Source organism: Leptosomus discolor, chromosome 4 (genome assembly GCF_034619465.1).
Source record: "Leptosomus discolor isolate bLepDis1 chromosome 4, bLepDis1.hap2, whole genome shotgun sequence".
NCBI lineage: Eukaryota > Metazoa > Chordata > Aves > Leptosomiformes > Leptosomidae > Leptosomus > Leptosomus discolor.
The window spans coordinates 67,578,909-67,601,050 of NC_141394.1; the positions used below are offsets into that span (position 1 = coordinate 67,578,909).

The window sequence follows — 22,142 nt, forward strand, 5'->3', positions numbered from 1 at the left end:
AGGAAAGAGGATGCATTTCATTAGTCATATGTTCAACATTTTAAAAAGGCAACTTAGTAATTTTGAAGATTAATCGTAACTGCAGATTTTGTCTGGATGGTTGTTTAATGGTCATATTCAGATTCACTCTTTTATGCTAAATTTTGTTATGAATACACTTGAAATGGGCCTCCTTTGTGTTACAAAGGAATCAGACTGTCATCCTAAATAAATATTTTAAGTGAGCAATGATGATAGGTGGCTATTTTAAGTAGAAAACTTAAGTGACAGTAGTATATTACATTAAGGATATCATATTTGATTTCCAGATCTGTTTTTCTGCAAGATAACATTTGAGATGACCTTGCATGGTTGCTAGCTCCTAAAATACTGTGTAATGGACTTCCTGCTATTTTCAGCCTTTCTTCTCTTTGACCCTCCAAAGTAGTCGAAGCACCAAGTTATGAAAAACAATTAATTCTGTAGATGCCATAATGAAGTCAAGATTATGACTTCATTATAAATTTTGGAGAAATTAAATAAATAAATAAACTGTGGAAAAATAGTAGAGAAATTTTATTATCTTTCTTTATACCAGAGGAAGTGGAATGATGCCAATCAAGTCCTACTTTTAAAAACTTTTCCTTCTCATTTGCTCTTTGATGTTATTTCAAAAAACATTTTATAATGCGAGTTTAGGTCCAGTTTCTCAAAGATTGGCTTTATTCTCTAGTTTTGTTGATTTTTGGGGTGAGAAAGCTCACTCTGCAGATTTTGGGATCTTAGCAATTTGTCAAGGAAAGATGCCCATCCAGTAAACTTGAAAAATGTTACTCAGTATTTATACAAGAGACAAAGGTGAGCCGTGAAAATGTAAACTGCTACACTATGATATTTCTGTCTTGGTGCTTTGCTCAATCCTTGTTGTCTATTGATGCAGCCTCTGTAAGTACCAGTGGTAATGGTAGTCTTATTCTGTCGACTGCAACCACAATTTAATCACTTCACATGCATCATGCTACAACTATTTCTTCAGGAAAAGCTATATAAACAGGCTTCTGAAATAGGTGTCCAAAAAGGCTGTAGAGGTCATATGAAGATGCTGTCTGCATGGCCTGTTTTTCAGATGTTATAAGCATACAGCTGTTCTCATGGGGAATGAAATGGGTGGAGTTTTAAGATTTTCTGAAATGACATTGACACTAACAGGAGTTACTGAGCTTTCAGTCTCCATGGAAATTGGATAATTTCAGTGATGGTTGTTCTAGACCTTATGGGTTTAGATCTAATTGTCACTTAAGGAAAGCTGTTGTCCTTAGTGTTAACTCTCAGCTCTGCATTCATTAATACAGAGGTAATTTGCTGTTTGGAATTTGGTCTGAAAATCTGTTCGTGTTTGTTTTAAAGGAAAAGCAAGGAAAAAAGCCAGTCAGCGTTCATAAGCAAGTTCTGGTAAATCCTGATAGCCCATTTTTCCCAATCTTGTTGTATTTAAGGAAAACATAGAAGTACTTGTGTTCTTGTAGATGCCAAGTTGGGGTTTTCTGAGCTGGTTTCCTGCAGACAGACTTGCTATTGTTTCCTTTGCCTGCAGGAAAGGATTAAATTGATGTGCTGTGTTCATCAGGTGGTACTGAGAAATAGCGTCCTACTGTAGCATGCGATAAGTACAGCATAATGTAATCTCATAATTTTTACATATTTGTATTTCATCAGGCAATAATGCAGCTTTACCAAAGTTGGCAGAAGAACTAGAATTTGAAAGTAACTTGAGAACTGACGAGGTATTTATGTTGTTTTAAAAATTTTTACTATGCTGAATATATATACTATTATACATCTTGTTAGTGTTTCTTACTATACTTTTTGATTTTTTGTGCAGAAAGTCATTTGAACATCAAAACTTTTTGAAGGGTCGTTTCTCGGATTATTTAGCTGTACTTTTGTAAACAGCTGGCATTTAAATTGTGGGCTGTCCGTGTTATTCTGTGGTAGAACATTTCCCTCCCTCAGCTGTGCTCCCTCTGTCACCATGACATCTAAGTTTTGCTTTTTTTAGAGCTGGTCATACTGTATGCATGTTGCTTGTGGTAGTACTTGTAAAGAGTCATACATGCCTTAGCTCTTACAGTTGGCAGCTGTTAGTTTAGTACTTCGAAATAGCAAACATACGCTAGTGTTCATTTCATTGTATCACTTCTGTGCCAGTCTTCAGACTCGCCCATCCTCTGTGTGTTTTGAGGAACACTTGCTGCTGTTCTGTACTGTGGTAACTGCAGCTCCTTATCTGCTGTAACAGAAGAGTAGGGCATCCTGCATAATCCAGGGTATTGGGGCTTATGGTCACCTATAGGTTGTCTAAGACCAGAGTTGAGCCTGTCTGTCTGCGTGTCTGTGCCATGGTCCATACTGGCCAGGATGCCAGATGGGTTAATTCTTCATTCAGATGCGGGACTGGACCCATGTATTCATATCTTGCCAAACTCTGATAATCAGAATTTTGAAGGACAACATGGTTCAGAGGCTCCCAAGCATCTATGAAAGGGTAGATCTGCACAGGGCTACTGGATGCAGCTGCAGGGCAGACCAGCTGAGTATTTCTGAACCATGGTTTTGATGCCTGGTATGCACTTGAGGAAATTCCAAGTCAGCTTCAGTCTGGTAGGATTTATTGATCTGAGTTGAGTTCCACCTGCAAACAGCTATACTGTTTGCCTGCATAAGATGTCCTAGAGTCAGTGTAGCCATGTTCACGTGGCACTGTCTCTGAGTTTACGATGTCCAGGTCTGACTTAAGTACGCTTAGCTCCATATAGCATTATCTGTGCCTCAGTTACATACAGCTCGTCAGCAACTTGAATTAAAAAAAAAACAAAACCAAAAAAAAACCAAAAACAAAACCAAAAAAACACCACAACCCAACACCCCACTGCTGCCCCCACCCCCCAAAAAAAAACTCTAGAGTTGAAAAGGGTTCACTGTACCTTGTTATACATTGCAGATACCTATTTTTCTGTGTATGTGACCATTTCTAGAATATTGTTTATATTTGGAACTCATCTTAGAGCAGGCGTTGCACCTCAACTTCCTGACACTTCTCTTGAGATCCCCTTTTAAGCTGATCTCTGGTACCAGTGTTACCTCCAAGGTCAAGGTTAGGCACTGAGCTGTTCAACAGTAACGTGACATAGCTCTGTTGGTGTTCTTCATTAATAATTGTGCTGCTGTCTTAATAAGAAAGCTTTTGAAGGCTTTTATAGATCATGATAAGACAGTGTTCACCATGACATGAGGGAGAGTAATGAGACATACTTGTTCTGGATGTCTGCAATATTTTTGTTTGTTTTGCTTTTGTCTTTAGCCCCAACAGCCTGAAAGTCCAAGAAGTGAAGAGGGATATGTGGGTCTTCGTACTAAAGAGTTTCCAAAAGGTGATTTTTATACTAATAGCAACTTACTTTTCATCCTGACTTAACTATTACATATGATGGGAGGGTTGTAGATTTGATATATACTATGTGTAGAGGGGTTGAAGCAAAGCCTGCAGAAATCTTCTTGAAATGTTTCTAGGAGCTCATGTGGCTTTGCACTTGGTTTGTGGCAAAGAAGGAGGGTCAGCCTTTTCTTCTGATGTGCTGAAAGAAAGGTGAAAAGCATTTAGGATTTTAAAAAAGTAGTCTGCTAACATTATACTTGAAATCAATAAATACAGAGAAAAGTTTGCCCAGGAAAGATACAGAAACTTCCACAAAGAGTGGCTTTCTTCCTACTAAACTTAAAACATCCTTATTTTGAGTGTTGAGACAGGCCCTGTGAGGATATGACAAGAGTAAGTACTATATGACTTAAATCACAGAGGCTTTACAGAAAGATTTTGTTTGGTTGGTTGGTTGGTTTTTGTTTTGTTTTTCTTTCTCGCTCACCAGAAGATTAAACTATTTCTGGCCATCCACTGAAATTTGAACAGCACTTACGAGTAGATAAATACTAGCTGGAAAGCTCAATTAGGTAACCTGGATCTGTGCTGAGTAATTCCTTTTTCATGTATTAAATTAATCTTCAATAGGAGAAAAAAAAAGATCCATGTTTTACAAAGCCACATTATTTTAAAATGTGTTACAATTGTTTGACTTTCCTATTAAAGCGGAAACAAACACTTACTTTGTTCTCATCTTGATGCATTTGTGCTCCAGATATATTACAAAGATGTCTACAATACTACCAATGAGAGTCAATCCTCAGTTAATGGAGTAACAAGCAAAAGTAAAGTGAATTCCAAGAGGTACCCGTGGTACAGCTGCATATAGAGTCCAAAGAGGTTAAAGATATGTTTTTTCTTATGGAAAGTTGCAGCTGAAAGCCTAAATGCTATGAAAGGACACACTATTAAGCTCACTTCTAAATTTTTTGGACATGCATACCAAAATAACCGTTTAGCAAATAGAAAAGAGAAACAGGAATAAGGTGAGATATGAGCATTGGTATAAAACTTTGGATTCCTTTTTATTCTTGGGGTAGGTCAAATTCACATACCTGATTTAATGGTGGTGTATATTAATCTAAGTGATAGGAGTTATGCTCTGCTCACAAGAAAGAGAATGTAAACCTGAGAATGGGTTGGAAGAATGTCGTCTTCAGGACAGGAAATCCAAAACTCAAACCAGTTTTTCTGTACTGCGAGGTTTCTTTGAAGTGGGTGAAAAACTGCCGCTTCGCATCACTCAGTCACCCAGACAGTATGCAAAATGTGCAGATTGAACTAGCCGTGATAATCTTGTTCCATGTAAAATATTTAACAAAAATCCATTTGTTGTGTAAATCATGTTGGATATGACACGCACTGAAGAATAATGCTTTGTCGGTCTTGGTAGAGAGTTTTTTCTTTTTCTCCCCCAGCATACAATAATCTGGCTTTATATATATACATGCATATATACATATAGCTCAACGTACGTAAAAGGAAGTTGTTTAAAAGACAAATGTGTGTCCTGTCATGAGTATGAACAGCAGACATGGTAGTTTAATAGTCCAAGATTCCTTGGAATGTAAACAAATCATTGCTGTTTGAGTGGGTAGGAACTAGCTCTTCATTTGACGCTGATTTAAAAATTGAAAGATGTTGTGCAACTGAACAGTATAACTGTGGAAGAGTTGTTGCTGAAACCTGTAGATTTATGAAACGAGCTACAGATTATACAAAATTGTATGTAGAGTGGGTTTATTGGATCACGGTTTTATTTTCTTGCTGTAGCTGAAAACAAAACTGCCTGGAGTATTTTAGCAGCTTTTTTTTCAATTAAAATACTAATTTGGTACCTTTATGACTCGGACTTCAAGGATTTTGTGGAACACTCAATGGAACAGCTTCTGTATGCTTCTTTTTATGTATCTATTTGAAAGTTATGGAATTTTTTCAGAAGCACAAAGCACGCATCAGCTTCTATAACTCATAATTATTTTCCACATTTTTGTGATATGGAAGGCTTAGGCTCTACTTTATCAGAGTTAGAGTACAGTAGAGTCTAGCATTTGGACTGTTTCCTTATGTGCACTTTATCAACTACAGGTCTCAGTACAATTGCACAAACATCAGTTCTGGAAGCATAATGTTACAGCATAGTTTTCATCATGCTTTACTTCATCCCATGATCCAGCGTCTAGGGTTGTGGTGAATAAAATTCTGATTCGTTCAAATGCTGGAACTGTATTTGAAATGTTGAAGTTACCTTATATTTCAAAGATGACAGCCCTGTGATTGCCAGTATTTTAGCCATAAAATGATTCTCAGTTATTCTATGCTTTAGAAAGCTGTATTCTTTAACAATATTTGAACAAAAGAATAAAAATAAAGAGAAGATTGGATACCTCTTATTTCCAATATTGAAAGTAAGTTTTATATACTTTCAGGTAATCTGGAATCCTTTCAGGGAGATGAAGTAGAGGATACTATGATACTGTCGTCTTGTTTAGCTTTTCTGATTATTTTTGTAATTATTTTTTAGCAGATTTGCTGCAGAGGAATATTGCGTTAGAAAGAGAAACTTTTAATGTAAGTTCTTGGTTTTTAAATTTACTCTCTGTACTGCTTTTTTTTTTTCTTACTTGCATCTACTTCTATTTACATTAAATACTCTCTAAAGGAAAATACTATTTTTGTATATTCAGAGCCCATGTATCTTGAGACTGTGCAGCTGTGTAGGTTGCTGTCTAATTATTCTTTCAAATTTGACAGTAAATAAATCTTCTTGTATTGTTTTTCCACAGTCTGTGACTATTTCGAGACTCTTGTTAACTGACAGAAAAGAGAAGCTTGATTATCCTCCTTGAGAACAGAGGACAAAAATAGGGATTATTCTTGGGGGTTTTGATCAAGAAAACCTGTTATTTTAATGCGGTCTGCTGTGATTTCACAACTTGGAGCTTTTAAGTATAAAAGGGATAACTGGGAAAGTTGTGGGTCTGAAGTGTTTCTTATGGAGCAGCAACAAGATAATTAACGCAGATGACAAGCTAAAAAAATGTTTGTGGCTTCTTAAACTCAAGTAGTGAATTTATTTATTTCTATATTGTAATGCTGCTTGGCCACATTTCTAGTGAGATCCTTGTTCTGTTTCTGCATATGAGAGAGTATCCTTTTAAATACAAAAATATTTTGTGTGAATTGCCATGATAAATGGCTTTTAAAGAACATAGTAAGGTGCCTAATTAAAACTGAGACTTTTTAAATGAAAAATTTCAATTGGAAATTCTGAAAATACTACAAGTGAGAAGTTCTTTCATGGTGCAGTCCTATCGTGGTAACGTTACTTGAGCTCTAGAAATAAATGGCTTTTGCTATACTGCTAGTTTCCATTCTAATGCATGTTGTACTTGAAAGGAGCAAGCAGGGAAAACTTCCTCCCGTTTGTGTTTATAGACTTTATGGAAAAGAGAAAGTAAGGAGTTATCTTTCTTTGTGTTTATGTGTAGGTGGAAAACTTGCATACACAGATAACTGAAGAACATAGATCTAGAGGAATACAATGTAAATCTTCAGGATCAGTAGATAAAGAAAAATGTAAGTGATGGAACTACACAGATTTGTGTAAAGCTTTTCTGCTGCAAAACAAAGTTCTACTGCGGTTAGGCCATATAATGGTATTTGGGAGGAAAGAATGGAATATGGGGATTTGCAAACTACAAAGCAAATGTTCTCCCCAAAACAACCTTTAATATTACACTCGATATATATTTGATAAAAATATGATAACAAATTTAATACTGCACGGAAGGGTATTACAGTGACTTTTTTGTCAATGAGTAAAGAAAATTCTTTTGTTTAACCTTTAAAATAATTATTAATTTTAGCCTTTTTTAATAAAACACAGGGAAGGAATATAAAGCTGAGGAGCGCTGATCATCGGGGGCAAATATAGCCATTCAATAGACTTTGTGAGGCTGGATGCTTTATTCTGTTAGATTGGAAAGAATTAAGTTTTAGTGTCTAGACTTTTGTCTGTCTAGAAGCAAAAAAAGTGAGAAGGAAGTCAGTCCATTGAGTGGCATAAGCATTTCTCAATTAAAGTTAAACTTATCTAACTTAGAAATTAATTAGATATTTGTTGATGTCTAATTATGAGACTGACTATGTACTGTCTGTTCAAGTTCTGCCCTCAACTTTTGTCTTTTCAGCATCAGAACAAATTAAAAAAAACACATTAGGTTAGTTATGTCATTTTTTGTAACAGTTTTTATTCTGCTTCTGAGAATCTTCACTTAATGAAGGGACGAATTAGAAGCCCTGCTGTATTCATTATAGTGTCCCACATAGCATTAACTGTTTTCTCTGTCTCTGGGTGAGTTGAAGTTAAGGTTGATGTTTTATTTCTTGATGTGGTACTGGTCAAATTTCAATTTTGAGCTTATCTTTAAAAATGAACAAACAAAAAAACCAAACCCCACCCATAAATTACAAGAATCATAGAATTCTTTTTTTGTGATTGGTTTGTCTTCCGTTTTCGAAGAGGGGTTAGCATAACTTTCTGTTCATATTTTTGTAAATAAGATACTGCTTTTCAGAATCTTTTGAATCACCCTAATAATGAGCGAATAACAAAGTGGCATCAAAATCTGACACATGCAGAAGGCACTTTTGTAACACTTGAACTGTTGTTTGTTTTTGCAGGCAGCCAGCTGATTGCTCAGGATATAAGCAAAGATGATGAACAAAGTCAGTGTTCCAAAACAAAACCTGATAACATCCAGGTATTTTCAGTAGCATTTTTTTAATGTTCTGCAGTTGTAATGTAAATACGATGGAAGTCTAAGGTTTTTATTTCTAGAGCGGTTTATTTTGGAAGATATTTTCATTATTAACCATAAACTATTTCTGAATTGTCTTGAATACAAAATAACTGACTATAGGATGATACTCGCTTTTCAAGGGGGAGACAATTTAAACCAAAAAAAAAAAAAAAAAAGGCAGGGGCTGGTGAACCAATTTGCACAATAGTTTGGAGCTTGGGATTGCATGGAGCATTACTGGATCCTAGCTGTCCAGTCAGTTCAGCATTTTCATGGTCATACTGATCTGAGATCTGCAAGGGGGTATCTGAATTTACCCGAGTCCTACATTTGCACTGATCCCTTCTAAGTCGAAACAGGAATTCAAGACAAAGTAAATGTTCCTTTTAAAAAGTACATGCAGAATATTTGGGACTATCTTACCCATTGATTTTGATGAAGCTTCTCGGTGTCAAAGTTTTTAAGAAATCTTGATGAATAAAGTTAACTACTCTTGGGGGTTCGGGTGTTGGGTTTTTTAGTATAAGTAACTGACAGTGATCTTTAGTTTGTAGTAAGATGCTTTTTTCTTTGTTGTTTCAAAATAATGTAGGAAGTCATTTCAGGTGATACAGCAGAGGTGTCCAAAGAAATTGACATAAAGCATACACCTCCTAGAAGTACTGTGGAAGAAAAAGGTAATGGAACTGCCCATTCTGGGCAATTTTATGAATTCTGAATCAGAATACTGAATGCTAATTTATTTTCATTTGAATGATTCTGAGAGAAATTAGGAACTTGATCCCAGTTTGATCCCAGCAAATACTTGTATATATTCTATAGTTGCTATGCTGTTCTATTACTGTTATCAAATAATGCATTAATCCTCATTCCTTTAATGGTGAGAGCAGATTTGGTTTTTCTGTGGTGCTATCACCCATCCACTCTGTTATTGTTTCAGTATGTGCCTCGGGTAGGAAAGCTAATTGCAAATAAGTAGGTGGATAGGGAAATAGCACGATTGGGGTGTGTGACAAGACCTTCTTTTAGCTCTGACCATAAGCAAGAGGTGTTCCTCCATGAAAAAGAAGATATTCAGCATCAAAATCCGTCCTGTTTCTTTCTGTAGAGAAAGCAACCAGGAAAGAGTGTGCAAGTTGTAGTCATAGTTGACTCAATTGCACTAAAATAATGATAGGAGATGGTGTGTCCACAGTTAATATTGGCTTTGATGTAACTGTCTTTGTGTGAACAGTGTGTCTTCCCTAGTGTTCGTTTGACCTATTAATAGTTTGTCTCTTCAGTAAGCGTGTTGCCAAGTCTGAAACTATTCTGCAATGAGCTTTTATCCTCAGCTTCCTGTTTCATGCAATGTGGGAGAAAATTGAATAGTAGCTTGTATTTATCTTACCATTTTACAGTGGGTCACATTCTTGAGCTTTTGTTTTTACCTTAAATTAGAAGACCTGCCTAGTTAGGGAAGCATTCTGGCAGACCAATATGTTGCTGCTACAAGGCAAATAGTGCTAATTTCTGGTGGTTGGTTTTGGGGAATTTCGGGCTACGGTATGAAATAATGCCTTTAGTGCAGAGGTTATGGCTTGTACCTTTTTCTTGGCCTAATAAAACAAAGGTGTCCAGTTTCTCATTTCTTGTTTTTTTGTATATGTGAAGATGAATTTACCATCGAACAGGAAATGTCTGAAAAGGAAAAGCACGGTCTAGAATCAAATGAAAATTCTCCAGAGGTGAGTGGTCTTATTCATGTGAGACAACTGAGATAATGCAGGTTCACACCGAAAATAAGTACTTTGTCTTTGTATTTTATTGACAGCAGTATTAAAACTTTGACTTTACCAACACAGAAATTGCTGTGAAGATTTATGTTTGATGCTGTAAAGTAGCAAAGACTCATGTAGTTCTGTGTCACAGCATATAAACTTACAGACCATAAGACATCGGTGGCTGATTACTGAAGTAGGAAGTAACTCCCTACATTTAATAGTGCTTATAGATTGTATAGAAAACAGTCTGTAGAGTTGTATTGTATAGAAATCATGTTTTCTGAAAACCATGTGAGATGTGGACAGTCCAGGCACTAGCGAATATGACTTGGCTTTACAAAAATACTGTCACTCAACAATTTTAAAACTCTATATGTTATCGCTATATCATATACTTAGAATATTCTACAGTGGTGGTTGTAAACATATGTCTGAACCCTAGAGATTAAAATTGTTGCTGGCCTCTAGAAATGAACACAGTTCTCATATGTCTGAACCCTAGAGATTAAAATTGTTGCTGGCCTCTAGAAATGAACACAGTTCTCATAAAGATGTTGGGTTTTGTCATTTGGGGGTTTTGCCTCTAGAAGTGGAAGAAAATTTAAAGAATAAATTGTTACGTTTGTTCACTCAGGGCTTGATTCACTAAGATCCATTGTGGGAAGAGGCATTGTTAGACTTCAGTAAATGCTGAATGAGGTGCTTAACCTTCTTTCCTTGTAAACAGGAGAAAGTCTGTTATTGGGGATTTTGTGATTCGAGATTGGGATCTTTGTGATCTCAACATCTGATCATATTCATTACTTAAAGTTGTACTCAAAGCTTAAACTTCAAATTAAGGGACCTTTTTTATATAGAGAACGTCACCAATCTGTGTATTGGGATAACTAAGGTATTGACTGTTTAATAGTACTTGCTCAGCTGTTATGAGATGTAGTCTGTGCTATGTGGCATTAGGAAAAGGGGCTCACAAAACACAAAGTTTGGAGGCCTCCAAGACTGAAAAGACTTGGTGGGATATATAGGGTAAGCCAGCAGCATTTGTGAGACCAAGTGATAGAGTTGTTGGGGGGAATGGGGGCAGAAGGCACTGGGTTCTCAGGCCAGCCGCAGAGGATTTTGTGTAATTGGGAGTTGCCTTGTTTCTTTGCAGCTCTATCAATGGATTTATAACAGGCAGTGTCTCTTCCTATGAAACCTGCCGCAGCTATGTTTTTAAACTGACGAGCACTACTTTTGCCACTATTGCATTATGAAGTTAGCAGCAGTCTTTGTATTTTACTGCTCAAATGCTAAATGTCAATTACAGTAACTAAAATGTTTTTGTCCTTTACTTTTAATAGGAAAATCAGCCTGTAATAGTGAAACGGAAAAGAGGAAGGCCTCGTAAATACCCTCTCGAAGCTGTACAGCCTGGTGGTAAGTAGTTCATGATACCTGTGTGGAAAAACAAGGAAAATAGTGACATTCAAGTTCTGAATTCATATTTCTTCCCTCAGGTGGGGAGTCAAAAGCTGATATGAGCACTGGGAATGTAAGTGCCTTTATTTTGTTTGGGTGCATTTAAAGACAGTAATTCAAGAGCAATTTATCTATCTTAATGGTATTTCAGAAGCATCTTATGGAAAATTTGGTAATTGAGTTCAGTCTAAGCAAACAAAAACTATTAATAGTATCTCATCATATAACTGAACTTTTTAAGTAAAATATACTATTAAGTCAGAACACAGCAAATAATTACAAATAATTATTGGATCAAATTTAGTACAACATACTTAATACAAAGCTGTGTTGCACTGGCTAGCAATATACTTGTACACACAGTGAAATTCTGATTGTGTGCACGTGTCTTAATTTGAGTGTAATGATGAGAGTAATTTTGGCCTGAAGATCAAGGGTGACTTTTTGTTTTGAAAATGAGATTTATTTATTTTTCTCTAATGAACCTAGTAGTGTATAGTAATAGCTCATAGTAACTCCTAATATCAGTAAAATAAAGTATTGTGTAATTTCTTGTTGTTGTATTATCTATATTACAATGTGTACCGTTCATTCAAAAGATAGACACATGCTGGTTAATAACTTAAGAGCTCACGAAACGTACCTCTGTCTTGTTAAGCCTCAGCAATGTCTTAATTTCTTAACCCCCGCCAAATACATTCACTGCTAAGAAAGTATTCTGTTGGAAGTGTTTCTTCAATGCAGTTGGATTACAGGACAGGGTAGTAATGGATCAGGCATGTTGGCGGAGTACGACTAAGTAGTTGGATTTATTCTGGAGGAAGGCTTCTCTCTTGGGAATTCCTGTATGTCAGAATCAATGTTATTGCTTAGAAAAGAGGTGATTTTAAAAATTAAGTTGTATTGAAACTCGTGTTTTCTACCTGCTTGCCTGGTGAGGCACCAGCTGGCCATGGGTCTTGGAAGTCTTGGGAGTTTAGCTAGGCTATAGAGAGCGGGAGTTCTCATCCCTGCTTGTTCTGTCCCCATGGCATTTCAGGCAGACCTTTGAGTCCTGTCCCTTCTACCCTTCTGGTGGAGTTTTGTTTCAGAATTACTAATCTCTTTTTTTCCCAATATTAATTTGATTAAATATATGGTGTAGTTTTTTGGTGTGTGTTTGTTTTTTAGGGGGGGGAGGTGGGGTGTTTCAAATAAGAATGAAAATTAATTTTAAAATCCCCCTCAGAAATAGATATACCTTGGCCCCCTGTGTACTGGAACAGAATACTCTTGTTCTAGTTCGAATATTTTAAAGGTCTTGTACGTCTTGGCAATCACTGATTGGTGTGTCAGTCAGTCACAGGCTGGCTCCAGGAGGAGCGGTATCTGCCCTCCATCTGAGATAGTGGTTCTGTAAGGTGAGATACGATCTTTGCATGACGGTTTCCCCTAGGCTGCTTTGAGAACATGTTGCTACTTCAGAGGAGGCATAGCCATCCTAGTGTAGTCATTCAGTGATGAAAGCAACTGGATTTTTTTGGACAGTCATCATAGGAGATTACGTAATTGTACATAGCTCTTTCTGCGTTCTGAGTAAATACAAAATTCTGATGACTTATAATTCTGCAAATCTGTATGCATGATTCCATAAAGTGACTGCGCTGAACTTTTTTTGTATCGTTGATAATTAACTTTTCAGGAACGTATTTGACTGAAACTGCTTTTGTCTTTGTGTTTTATTGCAGTGACTTTAGAGTCAATTAGGTTACTGAAACTGCTATGATTTTTTTTTGTTTGTGGGCTCATTTGACTGCTTCAAATATTACTCATAAATGGAAAAATACATGCTACTGTTAAGAAACTTGGTACAAACTTTCTGATGCTCATTAGAATGGTCACGCTTTCTAGGTTTGCAGATATGTTCTAATATAAGTGAGAGCAAGTTTCTATGTTTGTTTAATGCAATCCTGGATTTTTCTGATTTTTCTTTAAATTAAAAAAGCCACCTTTTTTGTTTTGTTTTTTTTTTTTTAATTTCAGCTGCAGTGTCCTATTTTTGCGAGTAGAGGAAAAACACCTCAAACAGGTAAGTGAATGATACCTGCTTTAACAAATGAAAGGTGGAAGAAACAGAAGAGAGTTTTCAAGAAAATCACATGGGTCCTTCCTAAACGCCATCCCTGGCAGTCAGTATTATCAACATGTGAAGACATCTGAGTAAACAGAACAGCAAAGATTTGTCCCTGATTCCTGCTGTATTTTTAATTTAAAAATAGAGCAGCTTGATAAGAACTTATTTCAAAGATGCAGCATCATGTTAAGTGCTGAATAATGCATTGCAGAAGATAACAAATAATTTGTACAGAATAGGTACATGGAGAGTTTCAGAGGCACGTAGGTGCCCCATCAAACTGGTTTTTAGTGACTGTTTTCCATTTCTGCTTATTTTCTTTCATACGGTGACTATCAATCACACTTACTACATTAACTGTTTTAAAATACATGTGGGAAAAAAATTTTAATTTTGTTCAGTTAATTGGATTATCTATGGATATGTGTCTAAAGAGCTTAGTGGTAGCTTGAGGAGATATTTCTTTCTGCTTTTATAACTGCTGTAAGATCTTTAGAAGATAATTGCTTAACTTCACTCATGAAATGTACTTTCAGTGCTTCAAACTAAAGTCAAGTAAAACAAGATACTTTTCTATTTCTCTTTCCTATTCAAACATCGGTGATTTGTAGGAGGTCAAACCTTGGTGAATTTTAGATGGTATAGTTAATTTTACGCGTGTATGGAGTCTGAACTGCACCAGTTGTTTAAATGTGCCTTTTTAATTATGGCCATTCATAAAATAGGGAGCAGATGAACCTGAAAAACAGGTTAAAAAAGGGTTTGTAAACAAATACAAACATTCATGCAACAAATCTGAGAAAACAAGTCATCAAAACAAGTCTTCTGGAGTTTCCAAAAGTTTAGGTTTCTACAGAGATACTAATCTGGCTGCACTGCATGTATGGACTCTTTCCTATTTTCTCCACATTTGTTAAAATGTCAGCTTTAATCCATACACTTCAGAATTGTCTCTGGAAGGTTAGCTGGTGGTGTGGTACTTGATTTCTATGAACTGCAAAGAGAAGACAAGAATGTGAGAAAGGTATAAAAGTGCATTCTGGTTTCCTTTTTATTCAAAAGGACAGACACCTGTCTGGGTACTTAAAGCTTAATTTGGTGTGTTAAGTAACGTTTCATTTTCCAGGTAAAAGGCTGTTGATGTCACAGCGATATTAAGAAGAGTATATAAAGTGGATGAAATACCCACTTTTCATCATGTGTTAATACTCATGTGAGAAAAGGGGTTGAAAACCTCTGGGAATGAAAAGAAAAAAAAAAAAAAAACCTGAATGAATCCCTCTGTGCAGCTCACTTATTCTGGTAATTTTTGAGTGTTCTGCACAAAGGTTAGCGATGGGGACAGGCTCGCATATAGAATGGGAAGCAGAGAGTTTCTTTTCAGTCAGTACAACTCCTGCAGTTAACAGACCTCTGGTTTCTGAAGGCAAAATCCTCCTGTAACACTGACACTGAACTTGAAGTTAGAATTATTTTGCACTTACCAGAGGTTGCTGCTGTAAAGTTAGTAAGATTTTTAAATATTATAACTTATTATTTTTATACTTATCTTGAGGCAAAAGTACTACATTTTCACATCCGAAAGAGCGGGTTGTGTCTGTTAAGAAAGGCATGTCTTGTACCTACTTACATGGAGTATTCTTCAATCAAAACCCATTTTGCTACAAATTTGCCAAAACCTGCCAGAGTTTTGAAGTATCTATTGAACACAGCAGAACTAATAAATGTTGGTTATATGTTGGACTTATTTTGTGTAAAATAGTTAATACAGTGAGCAGTCCTATGTTTTATTGCATTTCTTTATCAAATAGTTAAACATTTTTGTGTTTTATTTCACTTGATTTTGTGTAAAAGTTTTTCCCTGTAACCTTAACAAAGGAACTCCATAAAACTTGTGTGTGAAATTTAGAATGTGTTTCTGCTCTTTGAGATCTATTTTTGATCAACTGCATTGACAGTCTTCTGTTCTATCAGTCTAATTGGTGAGAGGTTTAGGGTTTGTGTTGTCTTTAGTGTTGCTTTCAGAAAACAAAAATAGGCATCAGTTTCATGGCAGGGAAAAAAAACGTATAAAAACTTGCTTTTGTTCATGTTGCTTTTCTCCTTCTATTGCTAAGGATTTTTATTGTTGCAGATTATTCCACAAAGCTTTGGAGCTTTGTCAAATGGAATTATCTCTTACCCTAAGAGTTAGTCAGGGTCAAAGTGGTAAGCATCTACCATGGAGAGAGGCCAGACTGAGACATGGGTCATAGGGTTATAAATGTATTTTAACATGGACAGGCCAATTTGCAAGAAGTACTGAATTGAAAGCAAGAAGTATTTCAACAGAGAAAGTCACATAATTTGTGACAGGTTCTAAATACTGTCTTTTTGAGCTCCAGCCATCTTGGTGCTTCACCACTGGCATAGTTAAGCACTGGAACAGATTGCCTGGAGGGACCATGTTCCTGGAAACTCAAGACTGGATTGAACAAGATCTTAAGCAGTATGATCAGATCAATTAATTTAGCCACGCTTTGAACAGGAGGTTGGACTAGATGACCTCCGGAGGCCCCTTCCAAGCTAAATTTTTCTGTGATTCTGTAATTGGTTGACAGTAGTTAAAAGGGGTAAGTAGCTTTTGCTTTTCCATTAAAACAAAACAGCATATGGAACAAAGCAATAAATAATGTCAGTCATATAAAGCCTTACTACTTTAAAAAAAAAAGTTAATCATTGTCCCAGACTCTGTATATAACAAAATACAACAAAGCCATATTCTAAATTAGAGAGAGACTTTAAATGTTTTCTGAGCTTCTGTGATGTTTATGCAAAGTTGACAGAGTTTGAAAGAACTCCGTTTTAAACTGTTTGGCAAAAGATTTGAAGTTCAGGATTAAATTTTGCTCTTTTCTTTCTTATTAGGTACAGACATAGCTAATAAGAAAGAACCAACAAATGTAAGTGCAACCATTTTAATTTGTACGTTTATTAGCAGTATGTAATGAAAAATGTCTGTCTCCTATTTAAATCAAATTCTTCTTGCCTTACTTGCTTCTGTTTAATTTTTTCAGGAAGATGAAGCTGAGAAAGCAGAAATGATTGTGCGTAAAAGGGGAAGAAAGCCCAGGCGTTCTCTGGTTCAGTCAGAGGAAACTGGTAAAAACATGAAACTGTGCTACTCCTAACAGAATGAGAAGATACTACTGTGCCTTTCTGTTTGCTAATAGCAACAAGATAAGCTTTATTCAATTTTCCTTTCTTGAGGAAAAATCATTGAGTTACAGCTAGTGTAAATATTATGTAAATATGTGTAAATTGCTGTAATCTCATGTCAGAATTGCTACATCCCAGATGCTTCTATAAAGCCTCATGAATTTTCTATGAATTCTGGCTATGAGCTGCATAAGTAAACTATGGTGAATATGTTAGCAAGATTAAGTCAAACAAGTGTGAATTAAAAATGTTGAAGCATAAAGGAAATGGAAAATTACTTACTTAAAATGGGATTTGTGAATAGAATACCTTTTCTAAACTAAGTGTTCATATCCTTTTGGAGGGCTTTTGGAAAATTATAGCACATGTATAAAATTTTACATGGACAGAAACACTGGAGCCAGAAAGAAAACGTCGGAAATTAACGTCTTCTGAAGATGAACTAAAAGAGCAGGAGGAAGGTGAGGAAGAAGATGGTGAGGAAGATGATGATGAAGCACATTCCGGGGCCACAACTAGATCAGCCACAAGATTAGAGGCTCAAAGGTAACTGTGTGTGGAGACACCAATAGCACGTGTTTTTTCTACATTGTTCTCAGTTGTTGTAGGGGTTTTTTTGGTTTTGGTTTTGTTTTTTTCATTTACTTTTAAATTGATGAGAGCTTCCCAAATATTTTTGGTTGCAATTCTAGTACCACTCTTCTAGGGATCACGAGACAAAAGGGGAGGCGGGGAAACTGTTCTTTCTGACACACTCAAGTACATGTGTCAGAAGGTAAGAACTGATCCTGGTGACAGTCTTCATCCTAGTGATGTCTCAGAAGTTGGGTCTAAGGGCACTTAGTTCTGATAAGTAAAAAGGGACCTCTGACTTGACTGTGCAATCCATCGTTTGATATTTGGAGTTGGAGCAAGGTGAAAATGTAATTTTCCATGTCCGTTTCTTTTTCCAAATATTATCCAAGTTAAATACATTAATCTGGAGCAGCAGAGGATTTCATTTCTGATACAGTGATTTGCAAGCTCAGAAAGCAGTCTTGGTGCCAAGGCCTAGTGTAGTAGCAAGAGTTCGGTTTCCAAGAAGCCGTTCTTCATCTCCCTTAGCACAGGTGCAAATGGAATTATAGCAGAGCTCATCCTCTTGACTTTGTTGTGGAAACAAAGAAAGATACCGGCTTTGGGAAGCTTTAATTTATGTTGCTGCCTTCCAGAACAGTATTGGAGTCCGGGCTTTGTTTTTATGTTCATGGTGAGATTTCTGTAAATTCACTGGATTTACTTCATTCCTCAGGATAAAATATTCTATGTTAGCTTTTGGGGCTTATTTGAAGCACTGTTCACGTTATGCTTTTGAATTCATAATTTCAATGCTGAGTCAGAAAGTAGTTATGTGTAGTCTTTGTTTAAAGAAAAACTGTGAAGGCTTACCACTACTGCTTTGCAACAGCAGCTTTGTTTTGGTAAAGGCAAAGGGACTTCCTTTAGTCTCCTGTACTGAAATTGTACTGAAAGTTTAGATACTAGTATTTTAATTCTGAATGCTTGTGAAAACATCTGCTTTTTTATTTATAGATGTGTGTGTTTGTGTTATCTCAAATTTCCAGTGCTATCTTTCTAGCTCTGACTGTAACAAAGCATCTCTATCTTAAGGTGCTGCAAACAGTCTGTGAGTAATTCTGTGGAAGGGGCTGCTGCTTCATCTTCAGCATTGTTACATTATTGTTTTTTCTGACTTTGAAGTTGATTGCCAGTAACTGGTTTTTTGTGTTTCTGAAGTGGTGGATACTGAAGCTAATACAAGTTCGTTCTTTACACGGGATAATCAAATTCTCTTTTCTTCTGCAGCCTGTTTGCCTTTGCTGCTTTTGTTTTTCTGCTGGTCCTACAAGCTATTTTTTTTTAAACGTGGACACTTACGTACCAGTATTATTGCACATTTGGATCTAGGATTTTTATTTAGTTAAATACTAAATATTGTCAGTAAAGTAGCTTTTTGATTCTACATTTGATATGACAACACACAGCTTGGCATTGCAGTTTGTGTCTTGGAGCACACAAATGGTTTTTTTCACTCTTTCTTTTGGCAACTTTGATTTACTTGTTGCAAATACTGTGTAGTCTTAATTTGCTGTACTTGGAACGCAAGAAGAAAGTGACTTGGTAAAAGTATTTTATTATATATACATTCATCGTTCTTTTGTATTACAGAAAGCAGCCCAGCAAGCCAACCACACGTGCAACTTCTAAAGGCAGCAGTCCAAGTTCAGTTTCTCCTAGAAAACGACAGAATCTAGCAGCAAAAAAAAGATCTCCAAGTGATACAAAAATTAATAAATCTCCTCCATTGACACAGTAAGTATTAAAGTTGAATCCACTTCCATTATTTGTTTTGGAAGTCATTACATTGTTCCTTACCTTATATATAATATACTGCTTCGAAATCTGAAGAGCAGTCTAGCTTCACCCTGTTCTGTTCTCTTGCTTTTAAAGAATTTTCTTCGGTTTACTTTTTTCATTTTTCTTCCTTTCTTTAACAATTGGAAGACTAGAATTTTTTCCTTTCTGTCCTCAGAAAGCTCTTGGGAGAAGCTGAAAATGCTGTTATGCAGTATTTTGGCTTGAGATGTGATTCTTTCCTGAATGGAGGGAAGAGCAGCTGTAGTTCAGGTTAAAGCAACATATGATGACATGATTCTAATGCTTCAAAATTCTTTCTAAGATCAGCTGATAAGGGAAGAAACTCTGAGAGTCTTTATATCAAGTTTTGAAAATATTTCCCTTTCCCTCCTTCCCTGATACATTTTTTAATTTTTAAAGTTGAGATCACGGTCTAAAATCCCAAAGGGCTAACAAATATGATGTACAGTTGCTATTCGTCTTGTAGTTTACCTGTAAAATGGGTTATATGCCAAATACACTTAGTTGTCATCCACTCTGAAATGTGGCACTATCTTTAAACTGAACCTCAGGAGCACGTGTATCATGCGCTGATGGGCTGTGACAGTTCACCTCATGTTAATTACTTCACCTGCTTATGAATGGCCAAGAGTTTAAGCCACACTTAAAACTTGTTGCAGCTGAGATGTGGTGAGTTTGTATATGGATGCTTAGAGATAAGGGTACGTGATGTCTGCCCTTTACTTCCTCTTGTATATGTGAGACTTAAGCCCCTATTGCTATTCTTCTGTCTTTGCGAGACAGGGTACAAGGTAATGTAGTTCATTATATTCTGTTATAATCCACAAGTCTTTCCAAAAGAAAGAGGAGGAAGGAGGAGAGCTCTAGCCCCAAATTCTACATCCAGAGCGTGCCCCAACATACAGAATTAGCATGTAGTACCCTGCTGAGGTGTGATGGGAGAGTGCAAGGTCTCCCTGTGGTCTGTGCTGGTATGTAATGTTTTAGTAGTCAGCTTTGAAGTAATACGTCCTGGTAATTCATCAGAGATTGACAATTAAGTTCTGTCCTCTACACAGGATTTTGCCTGGCCACCCTTTTTGTTTTACAGGTCCTACCATTGTTAAAATAATTATTAATAATGCCTTTTCAGGTTAAAGGTGCAGTCTACCAAGCGTAAAAGGGAAGACAGCCCAACGGTGGTACGGAGAAAAGGCCAGCAGAAAACAGAGGAGATGCCAGTAAAGAAAGCAAAACGATAATCTTTACCAGCTAGTACTGTTCATGGAAAAGAAAAGAAAAAAAAAATTTAAAAATCTGTGCTTCTATTTTTTTTTTAAAGCAAAGGGATTTGCACGTGCTTGTTTCAGAGCTCTAAGTTAATCAATGCAGTACTTTTAAGTTACATTTTAAACAGCTTTATAAACTATTGTTTATACAGAATATTATGTACATTTATTTCAAATGAAAAATAAGTTTACTTTGTATCTGAATGAAAAACAAAGTAGTTATATATTTTATCACTGACTTGGAAAGTTGGGATTTCCCAATGTGACATGCTAATGCAGATGCTTCCAACCCATGAGGCACCCCTGGGCCTACTAATACACTTTGTATATAAACTTGTAAAAATAGGTTGTATTTTACTCTGTGTATGAATCTAATCAATGATGGACATTTTATTTATTATATGGAAAGCATTGGTCTGTAAACTTTAGTATATACCTTAGGTTTTTTTAATTATATATTTTACATTCTATGCAGATGTCAGTAGGAAACTTCCCCTCTGCTCCCCGAGGGCTGTCTAAAACCTGAAGTTCTTTAAAATATGCTCAGACAGTTGGTATTTTTCTCGCATGCATTAAAGTAGTTTAGCATAGTGAAATGGACTTGGCTCCTTTCTGTTCACATTTGTGACAAAGTATAAAATTTCAAATATAATCTTACTAGATTATATTTTCACTTATGAATTTACTACCAACCTCAAGAAATAAATAGTATTAGGTTAGGTTTATTCACAGTCAGCCAACACTACCCTGAAATGAAACAGTTTTATTTTGCAACTAAACACCTATTCTTTCAGTATTTGTCTTTTTCAACAAAGAGGGACCCATTGAAATCAAATGTCACTTCTCCAAACTATAGAGCTTCAGCATTTTATGTTACATTTTATACACAGGTATTAAAAATAGAACCTGGTATTATTGCCAGAATCTTTTTTTAATGTATATTAACTCTCGTAAGAGCAAATGTTCAAGTGAAGTTGTATATACAAGTTAAACTTTTCTTATGATCAAATGTGTCTCTTGTTATGATGTGATGAGTTGCCAAACAATCTGAGATTATTTTAAGTGTTTTGTTGATATTCTGGTTTATAATTAAAAAGGATTGGGGGGGGTGGGGTGTGGAATTTTACTTTTTTTCTTTTTTCCTTTTTTTTTTCTCTTTTTCTTTTGTGAAGTTTTTTTGAACTTGTTGTAAGGCAGATGTTTCTGTCAGATATTCTGCTTGGTTTCTTACTGAAATTTTTATATAAAAAATTATAAAATGTTTGCCAAAAATCTGAGTTGCCGTATTTTTTTGTCCTTTAATTGTATCGCTGTGGAACTTGTCTTTACAAATGTATTTGATTGGAGCCATATCTATAAGCTTTACCTGATTAGTGTCTTTAAATGTTTACAGGTCCTTGTATTTTAGGTATATAAACAGTTATAGTACATAGACCTGATCATTTACCAGGCTTAGTACACTATAAAAGCAGGTGCACACATAATTTATTTTTTTCCAAAGCAAACGTGACTCTAAAAAAAGAAAACCTCTTTGCTCTGAAAATTAACTCCTCCTGATTTTTGCCTTAACTCTGCTGCCGTACTAACACATACCTGGCTAACATGCTGCTGATGTATGCCTATAAGTTACTAACACTAGTGTTTATGCTCTTCTTCATA

At 35.9% G+C, this 22,142-nt stretch overlaps 1 protein-coding gene across 4 annotated transcripts in view; it reads left to right on the plus strand.

Moving 5' to 3' along the window:
* The window catches only part of BOD1L1 (biorientation of chromosomes in cell division 1 like 1), a 39,558-nt gene extending 17,809 nt beyond the window's left edge, over positions 1-21,749 (plus strand). For 2 of the 4 annotated variants that reach the window (XM_086463659.1, XM_086463662.1), the window contains 15 exons: positions 1,696-1,763; positions 3,341-3,410; positions 5,985-6,028; positions 6,949-7,040; positions 8,148-8,223; positions 8,855-8,939; positions 9,916-9,989; positions 11,369-11,444; positions 11,525-11,559; positions 13,509-13,554; positions 16,507-16,541; positions 16,656-16,740; positions 17,187-17,343; positions 19,006-19,149; positions 20,348-21,749. In XM_086463659.1, coding sequence (XP_086319785.1) covers positions 1,696-1,763; positions 3,341-3,410; positions 5,985-6,028; positions 6,949-7,040; positions 8,148-8,223; positions 8,855-8,939; positions 9,916-9,989; positions 11,369-11,444; positions 11,525-11,559; positions 13,509-13,554; positions 16,507-16,541; positions 16,656-16,740; positions 17,187-17,343; positions 19,006-19,149; positions 20,348-20,456 — 1,196 coding nt within the window. In that variant the 3' untranslated portion in view covers positions 20,457-21,749. Of the gene's footprint in view, positions 1-1,695; positions 1,764-3,340; positions 3,411-5,984; positions 6,029-6,948; positions 7,041-8,143; positions 8,233-8,854; positions 8,940-9,915; positions 9,990-11,368; positions 11,445-11,524; positions 11,560-13,508; positions 13,555-16,506; positions 16,542-16,655; positions 16,741-17,186; positions 17,344-19,005; positions 19,150-20,347 lie in introns of all 4 variants that reach the window. The other 2 variants (XM_086463661.1, XM_086463660.1) reach the window with 2 other exon arrangements.
* The last annotated feature ends 393 nt before the right edge of the window (positions 21,750-22,142 follow it).